Genomic DNA, 11278 nt, shown 5'->3' on the forward strand with positions numbered 1-11278 from the left:
GATGAAAAGTCATGACATCTACAATTAACTCTCAACTGGTCCAGGAAAAAAAAAAGCATAAATCTCTACAGAGGTATAAAAGTAGGTGTGCCAAATTAATAAATGGCATATCTAAGAAAAAGATATGAGAGACTCTAGAGGAATTAGCAACAGATGTTAGTGACTGACTAGATATTGAGGTCAAGGAGGAGAAGGAAAAGTGATTCAGAAGAAAAAAAAAAAGAGATACCTAAAGTTCAAGCCTGAAACTGAACTCACCCCATTCCCCTCCCATGGCTCAACTTTCTGCCAAATGACAGACAAGGACTAGAAGGTGAACGATAACACCAGGGGTGTATGTACTCCTTAGAACAATCAATCATGTGAGGTCAAAAAGGCAGCATTTGCTCAGAGGGCAAGAAGGGACAGGACAGGACAGATGGAAACCGTAAAGACAGGGAGGAAGTTGATAGAGTACTGTTACATTGGGGGGATGGCAGTCGTTATGAATCAAACTGTGTGTGAATTGTTGAATGGAAACCAATTTGCTCTGTGAACTTTCACCGTAATCACAGTAAAAAGATATCTCAAAGACACTACAAGCTAGATTATGGTATATGTTGGGAAGAGACATAAGAAGAAGACTTGGCATTGAGAATGATGTTAGCCACACTGGGAGAAAAAATAAATTGGGGGAAGAAATGGTTTCCAGAAGACTCATGCTGAATCTGAGTCCAGATAAGAAGTGGCATGAAGCCATTAAGATGCTAGAATGACATTTAGGAAGAAAGGTCTTCAGGCAGCTGGAAATATAGGAATAGGACTTGGGTCATCAATCAGTTAGAACTGCCAATTTAGAAATTATCTACATAAACCATCATTGAATTTGGAGAACTGGATAATATCTATGAGAGTGTGGTGAGAGGTGACAGAGACTGATAATATCAGGTGGGAAGGGAACAGAAGAAAAACCAAGAGAATCCCATGTCACAGAAAGTGGGGAAAAGGATTCAGAAGGTACTGATTCGCAGAATAACCAACAACAATGGTATTGCAGAAACATCAAAGAAAGTGATGAATGGGAAATAAGGAGATTAGGAGCGTAGCAGTGAATTTTGGTTAGGAGTAAAACCAGGCTACAGGACTGTAAGAAGGGAACAGATGAAGTAGAAATGAAAGACTGGGTATAAATCACTTACTCATTCAAGAAGTTCACCTTGTGTGAATGGAAATGGAGCTATAATCAGAGGGGAAGCAGAAACACAGAGAGCTGTGTTCTGTGAGAGAATGAATGGGACAAGCTATGGAGATGTATAGATACAGAAGCAGGAAAAAAGATAATATCTCACTAGTTGAAGAAGCAAGATGGGAAAGAGAGAGGAAGATCTGGCTCTAGAAATTGAAGATAAATCCTGGTGTGGTGCTATGGGATAAAGCAGTGGATTGCAAGGTCAGTTGGAACCACAAGGTCGGCAGTTTAAACTCACCAATGGCTCCTTGGAAACCCTATGTAGGATCGCTATGTGTCAGAACCGACTCAATGGGCTGTAACAAAAAGAAGGTAGAAAGAAAAGGAGAGGAGGTGAAGAAGAGAGAAGTAGTAATTAAAATAAAATACCAACAAAACTTTTTAAGAAGTTGAAAAGAAATCTCAAGATTAGTAATACAAAAATTGCCAGGACAGCAGGAATTCGGTCATTCAAGGGAGTTTCAAAACAGGTTCATGGAAAAAAAATCATTATCTTAATTCCATTTTCCAAAAACATTTTGGAGCTCCCTTGATACAGTCTGTAGGCACACTGGTAGCACTGTGGGCTAAGCACTGGACTGTTAACCGCAAGATCAGTGGTTCAAACCCATCAGCTGCTCCTTGCTCTCTGCTCCCATAAAGATTTACAGTCTTGGAAACCTTAAGTTAAGGAACGGTCCTGGTGTGGCGCCCTAGGATAAGCACTTGACCTCAAGGTCGGTTTGAACCGCAAGGTAGGTGTTTCTAACTCAACAGGCATTCCTCGGAAACCCTATCTAGGGTTGCTGTGAGTCGGAACTGACTCGACAACACTAAACAACAACAACAAGGAGCAGTTCTACTCTGTCCTATAGGGTCACTGTGAGTGGATTCAACTGAATGGCAGTCGGTTTGGCTTAGATTTTAGTTTTATCTACAGTCCACACAGGCCTGCATTCTCTAGTCAGACCTGCAGTAGAGTAGTGGGGCAGTTATTCATGACAATCTAATGCAAATCTTACAGGCCTATGGACTGATGGGAGATTTTGGCATCAAAGTGGGGAGACTTCAATTAATAAGATTGGAATTCAAAGTTTTATAACAGGTTCTTTGCTATCTTAGTTAAATGAGCATTTCTTACTTTCAATAGAAGACATGCCTAAATTACCAACTTCTCTTTATGAGGACAAAGATAAGCCTGAAATCCCACTAACAGAAAGTCACCTGCAGGAAGACATTCTAAAGGTGAACAGGATGGGATTCTGACACCATGCATCAGCACTTTTCAGAAACCTCAGGCGATACGGTCATTTCCTAATGTCATGTGCCATGTTTTATAAACTATAAGTTTGCAGTGCAATAAAATAGTTTATGGAATTTATGTGAAGATTAGACATGTAAAAGAATATTTTACGGCCTTTCATTCCCTTTTTAAAGCCAGACCCAATAAATAGTTGTTGGGACTGAAATTACTTTATTGCTTCAGCAGATATCCTAACAAATATTTAAAAAACATTAAAATCATATGGCAAAGAACCATATGGTTTATTTCAGGCGATGGAGGAAAACTTTTAAATAAATTTTCACATGCTTTCAAGATTAAAAACTCTTAACCACCAAGGAAGAGCAGAAACTTCCCTAATCTGATAGAAAATATATACCAAAAATAAAATTTAAAACAAATGATACACATCATAGTAACAGGGTAAGTTTCTGTTGGAAATCAGGAGCAAGATAAGATGCCCACAATCACCACTTCTATCCAGCTTACGTGGAGAATACCTGGAGCGACTAGAGCTTCTATCCAGCATTATCCTGGAGTTCCCAGTTGTCAGTGCAAAGTAAGAAAAGACATAAGGAGTCTGAGAATTGGAAAGGAGTAAGTGAAATAAAACATTAGAAATGGTTATTGTTAAGTGCCGTCGAGTGAATTCTGACTCATAGTGACCCTGTATAGGGTTTCCAAGGCTGAAAGCAGAAAGCCTCATTTTTCTCCTGCAAGAAATAGTGAGAGTTTAACACAATTTCAGGATTCAATATCAGTCCTGGTGTGGCGCTATGGGTTAATTCAGTGGACTTCAAAGTCAGTTTGAGCCTCAACGTTGGTGGTTCAAGATCACCAGCAGCTCCTCAGAAACCCTATAAAGGGTGGCTATGGGTCAGAACCAACTCAACTGCACTTAACAATAACAACATATAGTAACAAAAAATGACTATTTAAAAGTCATTTTAATGACTTTTATACATACTATATATACAGTAGTATAAAAAACAGATACCTAGAAATAAAATTAATAAAATGCTCGAGTGTACAGCAAAACAAATTGCTACAAAAATCACAGAAATCTTTAAAAACCAAAACTATGACAATGTGAAGCTCTTGTTGCTCCAAATGGTCTCCATGTAAGCCTGAACACTTCTGAAAGCTGTTTCCCATCTCCCTGAGGAATTCTGTGCTCTTCAGTTTACACCACATCAAAACGCCAATTTTGGCATCACTGTTGTTGTTAAGTACTGTCAAGTCAGCTCTAACCCATACCAACCCTGTACAGGGTTTGCAAGGAGCGGCTGGTGGGTTTCAATCATCAACCTTGCGGTTCAAGCTGACCTTGCAGTCCAGTGCATTATACTGCAGCACTACACGGGATTCATTGAGGGACTCAAATCGGGTTCTTTTGAAATGTTCTTTGATATGTGGAACAAAAAGAAGTTAGAAAGGGCAAAGGCAGCGCTGTAGAATGGATAGGGTTTGGTTTCCCAATCCAATTCTCATAGTTTAGTTCTAGTTACCCTCTAAGAATGAGCACATGCATTATCATGATAGAAAAAATTCTTTGGTGTAACTTCCCTGATTTTTTTCCCCCAATGCATTTTTCAATTTCTTAAAATTTCTTCATAATAACCCCTCATGATCATCCTGTGTCCGTCAAGAATAGCTATCAAAATCACCTCTTTGGAATTGCAAAAAACAGTCAGTACAACCTCCTAAGTTGACCTCTCTGCCTTGAATTTAACTGGTCCAGCAGATCCCCTTGGAAGCCACTGTTCTGACTGGATCCTTTTAAAAGGCTACTCCCGTAAAGATTTACACCCTTGGAAACCCTGTACAGGGTCGCTATGGGTCGGAACCGACTCGATGGCACTTAACAACAATACAGGGTCACTATGGGTCGGAATCGACTTGACGGCACTTAACAACAACAACAACAAAGGAGATACAGGGAGTCCTGGTGTGGCACTGTGGGTTAATGCGCAAGACTGCAAGGCCATTTGAACTGTAAGATCGGTGGTTCAAGCTCACCAGCTGCTCCTTGCAAACTCCTATACAGGGTCGCTATGGGTCGGAACCGACTTGACGGCACTTAACAACAACAACAACAACAAGGAGACTAAGGAGTCCTGGTGTGGCACTATGGGTTAATGCACTGGACAAAGTCTGTTTGAACCACAAGGTTGAGAGTTCAAGTTCACCAATGGCTCCTCGGAAATCCTCTACAGGCTGGCAACCAACTCGACCGTACTTAACAACAGAGGAGACTAAGTGTATTACTCAGAGAACTTGTCTGCAGTCATCCACCAACCACAGAGACGTGTTGAGACACATTTTCTTTAGAATAAACCCACATGTGTATGAACTAGAGCCCAAGTAGCAAAACTTTTTCTTACTTATTCTTTTTTTAAAAATGTTTTATTGTGAATTATGTGATAGTTTACATGGGAGAACATTGTTGTTTACATTTATCCTATAGTATATCATTTCATTGCCATGGTTACATTCCCCTCCACGTGTCATCTGCCCCCTGGTCGTCAGCACACAGCCCCTCTCCCTCTCTGGGTCTAAAGTCCCCAGCTGCTCCATCTTTCCACATCATCATCTCTGCCTCCATCTCTGGTGTCACTGCTTCTCTGGGTAGGGTCCCGCTCTCCGCTCTTCTCCCTTGATGGTCCTAGGGATCTCCACTCCTAGACTGCAAAATTAGTCACTCCCCTCCTTGCTACAAAACGTCTACCTTTACATTTCTAACCCTCACAAGCAGTCCCAATAACAATTACTCATTATTGTATCACAAGAGACCCATCTCCATCTCCTTTCATCAGCCCTGCCTAGACAGACTGGATACTACTCATTGGAGATTCTACCGTCCTCCATGCCCTCTGGATCTAGGTACCCTCTTGAAAGCTTGTAAGCCAGTCACTTCTTGCCTTTGTATCTCCCCCCCAACCCCCCCACTTTGGGTAGCCAATGTCCAAGTTGCCCATCCCTGTCTACTCTGTGTATGGAGGGGGTGGGAATGATATTTGCTGTAAAGATTTGTTCCCTCTTTTGAGTTACTGCATCCATAGGTGTAGGTCAAGTTCATCAAATTGTATCAGATTATTCTTTTTTTTCCTCTTCTTTCTTTTTCTAGTTGAGCTCTGATCATCCAGTCATTGAAGTCAGGTCAAGTGGGTATTATCTGCAAGTGTGGGTGTTCTTATGCATAATGCCCTCTCTTCTTATCAGCTGGACACTTCACTCTCCACTCTAGTCCGCTGTGGCTATGTCACTGATTCTGGGCCCAGGAGTCCCCAGGTCTTGCCATACTGCTGGCCAACCAGGTCTCCACCCGGGTTCATAGGAGTCTATTGCACATTGTAGGGCTTAGCTTGCAGCTTCATTACTGTTTTTCCCTCACTTCCCCTTATCCCTAACTAATGTGGTCACCAATGCATAGTGTGTACTCCCATTGAGTCTTAGTCTTAGAAGAGGGTTTGCTCTGAGGGAACCCAACCACTTGTCTTGATGTCTCCTGGGCGAGCAACTTGCTTATTCTTATAGTAGTAATCAGTCGGTCTGCCTATATTGTTTTGTTTTCTTTTTTCACTTATTCTTGTATTTAAAACCTCTATGGAGAAAATTATAAAAGTTCATTGATAAACTTCAGTTGTTGTTGTTAAGTGCCATCGAGTCGGTTCTGACCCATAGTGACCCTGAACAGGGTTTCCGAGGCTGTAAATCTTTATGAAAGCAGAAAGCCTCATCTTTCTCCCGCAGAACATCTGGTAGTTTTGAACTGCTGACCTTGCGGTTCACAGCCCGATTCGTAACCACTACACTACCAGAGAAGACCTAAAAAAAGTGGGGCGCTATAGCACACTCATGGGTAAACACTTGGTATTGTAGAGAAGTTGCAAAAACGGTGTGGTGGAGGTATCTGCCCTCCTCCAACTTTACCAAGGTCTTATTGTTAGAATTTAAAAAGCATTTTTAGAATTCTGAAATACAGGGTAATATCTTTGGGGTCACCACCTGGTATGCTAACTAGATGACTTTGTAGATGCTCTTCAGGCTGGAGACGAATTTTACAACACCTCCGAACATGGATTAAGAAATAGACCTTATTGGGCAGAGGTCAAACATGCTTCCGCTCGCCAACCTTACTACCAGTTCTGACACCAGCTGTCCCTCCTGTGGCACTCTCTACTTCTCTGCTGGATGTGATAATTACCAAGGGGAAGAGAGTCACCATAAGCATCTGCCCAAGGTGGAATCCTGTGAAGCCGAGCTCAGACACAAGCTCCTCTCTCTAGCCAGATTACCATGGCACTCTTTCCTTCTCTGCTGGACTCAAGAATCTGTTTCAATAGTCACACAGAAATCACAAACCAATACTCATGATTACAGGGTTATTAGGAAAGTGTTGCTGTTAAATGCTGTCGAGTGGGTTCCAACTTATAGCAACCCTGTATAGGGTTTCCAAGGAGCAGCTGGTGAGTTTGAACTGCCAACCTTGTAGGTTCAAACCAACCTTGAGGTTGAGTGTTTATCCTATGGTGCCACATCAGGGCTCCATTAGGAAAGTCAAAGTATTAGAATAAACTCAGAATACATTTCTTCAATCAGGACAGCCTCTTCTCAGCCATGTCCATAGGCAGGCCTCTTTTGGCCCTTGGCCCCTCAGCCCTTAAGATCACTTGGGCCAGCCTGGCCTTTGCCCTGCACAGGTAAGTATAACAAAGCTGTTTAACTCTGCCAGTAAATGCCCAGAGACACTCCAACAGGCCAGTAAGTCCTGGTCCAAAGGCCCTCACTCACTCTCCTTCACTGTGGCTCATCAAGCCCAGTGGCAGAGGGGAGTGAGCAGCAAGAAAGAAGAGCTGAGAACAGAGCATGTCTCACGTCTTTGGGGCCCCAATGCCTGTGCTGAGAACCTCCTAGACCCAGGAGACAAAGGGACGGAGCAGTAACACTGAAGAGGGAAGAGATGGCCAGACGCAGCGGCAAAGACATGGCAGATGCAGGGGTCACAGAGCCAGAAGACAGGGGGTGGCACGGTGGGCTTGCTGACCCAGGGAACAAGAGAGCTGATCACGTTTAGGCTCAGGCTTTGTGGTGAGTGCAGTCCTCTGGGCACTTAACCACAGAGTGAAAAGAGCTTTGGAACACTTGCCAGCCAGTCTGTGGGCATGGCTGAGAAGAGGCTGTTCTGATCAAAGAACTGTATCCTGATTTGTTCTGGATCCTCAATGATATACGTTACTTCCCTAAGAAACTCCACAATCATGAGTATTGTCTGAGTTCTGTGGGTCATTTCTGTAGATTATCACATCCAGCAGAGAAGTAGAGAGTGCCACAGGAAGGACAGCTGGTGTCAGAACTGGTAGTAAGGTTGGCGAGCGGAAGCATGTCTGACCTCTGCCCAATAAGGTCTATTTCTTAATCCATGTTCGGAGGTGCTGTAAAATTCGTCTCCAGCCTGAAGAGCATCTACAAAGTCATCTAGTTAGCATACCAGGTGGTGACCCCAAAGATATTACCCTGTATTTCAGAATTCTAAAAATGCTTTTCAAATTCTAACAATAAGACCTACAGAGACATCTCTACATTCCTCCCATATTCCCAAGACTCTTAAATCTTCATTTTTTTCCCCATTAATTAGAAGGGAACTAGATTTGAACTACGACTTCCCTTGACAGAAATGACAAGATAGCAGCACCTTTAACAACTGATAAACCTAGAACCTCTGTAAGTGTTTGCTGAAAGAGGAGGCTAAAGGGTTTCATAAGTTTATAAGATCCTTTCCTATGACAAGGAAGACTGGTCACCTCAAAAGTATCAATGAGTTCTGGAAGCCTTGGCAGAGTCTCAAGCCAAGTTTCTAAACAAGAGGGTTCCATGATTTTCCTGTACTAGGTTTCTCTTGGAACCAAAGCACCACACCAGATGGGGAGCAGAACACATCAGAACACATCATTCTATTCCAACACCCTAGCTTAAGAAGGCCCTCACTGTATAAGCCCAGAAAGTGCCATCTGAGAACTCTGGGTAGAGTTAATTGAGACTGAAGGTGATCCTACTAGAAAATAAGAAAGTCATCTAAATGACAATGCTAAAACAGATATATTTTAAAAACACCTACATCATCACGATGAAACATTAACATAGGATCATGACTTAGCACTAAGTAGTAGTGTCTCCCATCAAAGAGGCCTGGGTCACAGTGACAAGAATCAGTTGGAGAAAAGGCCAAGACCAAGCAAAGCTATGATATACAAAGTCCCCACTAGTGAACAGGACTAGAAATATCAGGTGCTTGGTTGGACAAAAGAAATTTTGGCAGCCCACAGCCCCTTAATAGTTAATTTAGGATGGGAGGACAAAGGTCATATTATAGCTGTGCTAGCAAAACAAACCTGAGAAAAAGTACTTTGGACCATTTCAATTCTGCCTCTAGCAGTCTACTTCCCTACAGAATATCACCTGACCCCAAATTATATGTGGGGGTTTCAAAAGCTCATGGAAAAAGAGAATGAAAAGATAACAGAATTTTTCCATGAACTATTGGTAGCACCCATATTACTGATGACTTAGTCATTATATTACTCTTTAGGGAAAAAAAAGAAATTTTAGCAGCTAAAAAAAAGCCTGTGTTATGATTACTCCAAAGTCTCGCTGTCCCTTAGCTATGATTAGAAAAGTCATTTTACAATCAGCATGAAACTATTTGTCTTACCTTTGGCCTGGCAGCCAGTTATTCTACTGGTATGACTGTCCTAGCAAGCAGCCTGCCTGTGACTAGGTGAACCATGACACAGGCCCTATAATAATAATCTTGTACATGTTAGTACTGATAATAGAGCTTACAAACAAAAACAAACAAACAAACATTAAGTTACTCAACAAAACAGGTTCTCCGACTATTTTCAGAGTCATAAAACACAAGAAAAACATGAACATGGGGAGGTAGCTTTTTAAAAAGTCCTAGACTCTTAGTTTTCTAGTAACCCTGGTTTGGGAGAGACTTACCTTGTCCATATGAAAGATCAAATCCAATTCACAAACGTTCTCGAAACATTTATCCAGGGTCTCCACAAAAACCTAGGAAACAGATATAAAGAAGATAAAAGAAAACATATTCATTGTGGCAAATGTAAAGGTAGATGCTTTATAACAAAAGGAGGGGAGTGGCTAATCTTGTAGTCCTGGAGCAGAAGACCCTGGGACCATTAAGGGAGAAGAGCAGAGTGTGGGACCCTATCCAGAGAAGCAGCGACACCAGAGATGGAGGCAGAGACGATGACATGGAGAGATGGAGCGGCTGGGGACTCTGGACTCTGGGAGGGAGAGGGGCTGTGTGCTGACGGCCAGGGGACAGTCTTGTGGGGTGTACCCTTTGGCTGTTTAATGATGCATGCAGAGAACTGTAATCATTGCAATGAAATGAAATAAGATAGGAAGAATGTAAAGCTAATATTTTCCCACGTAAACTATCACATAATTCACAATAAAAACTTAAAAAAAAAAAAATTCATGTCTGTCACCTTTGAAAGTGAAAATAGCAAAACAAAAAAAGAAAGTGGGAAATCAAGATGCCATTTATCTTATGATAAATCTTTTTTAAAAACCTTGTTGCCAACTTTGCTGATGGCTCTATTTATCCCAATTCAAAGCACAACATCTCTAGGGTAAGAGAGCCTTGGTACTTGTATAGTAACATACCCAGCAGGCACATTTGGCTTTCTTTTCCCTTTAGAAGATGCTAGTCAACATAAAAACATTTATTACTTTAATTTGCTAATTATAATTTCAGCAATGATTTTTGGGAACTTATCAACTAGCTCATGAGGCAACGTTTCACATTTACAGCTATAGGAAAAAGTCCATATTTTGCACTGTAACAACATCTGTCTGGTAGGAAGGGATGCCGAGGGGCAAGATGAGAGAAACACCGGCTGTGATGGTTACGGTTCTGTGTCATCTTGGCCGGGCCAAGACTCTGAGTGGTTTGGCAGATATGTAATGGTGTGATATGCCAGTTACATAGGATGCAATCATCCTCCGTTTTCACATCACAGGGGTCTTTACTAAGCGACCAAGTCTTTGTAACCGAACCAGGTCAGTAGGTGAAGAAGAGGTGGATGAAGAAAGAATGTGGATGAAATGGCACAACCAGAATGGAAATATTGAGAATGTTCACCGGTTGTGAAGCATACAACCAATGTCACTGAACAATGTGTGCAGTAATTAGTGAATAAATACCTAAAGTGGACCGAGAACAGACAAGATGCGAATTGGGTGGAAGTGCCATAAAGGAGCTCCGCCAGCAACAACACAGAATACCCGACCAAGCAGGCTCAGGGGATGGTCCCAGAACTCTGAACCACATATAAAGGAATACCTAGAAGGTTGGAAGGCTCACAGCTGAGGGAATTTGTGGCAGAAGCAAGAAATCCATTGCTTTCTAGTCCAGGATGCTCGGCTGCTCCAGGAGCCGTCATCTTGGGTGAGACCACATGGAGAAAGGATCGGAGCGGCCACAGATGCCTGGCAGAACCACTGAGATAAAGGTGTGGATATTCTTTTCTTTTGGTATCTGTTCATTGGTCCCTTGCTGTCTGTGCACCTCCATTCTGGTGACTATAGGGGTGCCTGAGCTACTGGGCACCCCAGCCCCACCCTCAGAGGGTTCTACTACACATGCACACAGATCTCCTCAAAATTTAGAGACAGTTTCTAATTAAAACCAAACAGCCACAGCCGGCCCTGAATTGATTCCAACTAGAAAAAAGGCCTGAACGGGGATTGTGGAG

At 42.3% G+C, this 11278-nt stretch overlaps 1 protein-coding gene across 1 annotated transcript in view; it reads right to left on the reverse strand.

The window, feature by feature from the left end:
- The window catches only part of AP3S2 (adaptor-related protein complex 3, sigma 2 subunit), a 76227-nt gene that overhangs the window by 38900 nt on the left and 26049 nt on the right, over positions 1-11278 (reverse strand). Inside the window, exon 4 of the mRNA XM_006867128.1 lies at positions 9495-9566. Within this exon, the coding sequence (XP_006867190.1) occupies positions 9495-9566 (72 nt within the window). The remainder of the gene's footprint in view (positions 1-9494; positions 9567-11278) is intronic.

This window comes from Chrysochloris asiatica, unplaced genomic scaffold (assembly GCF_000296735.1).
Source record: "Chrysochloris asiatica unplaced genomic scaffold, ChrAsi1.0 scaffold00101, whole genome shotgun sequence".
Taxonomy (NCBI): domain Eukaryota; kingdom Metazoa; phylum Chordata; class Mammalia; order Afrosoricida; family Chrysochloridae; genus Chrysochloris; species Chrysochloris asiatica.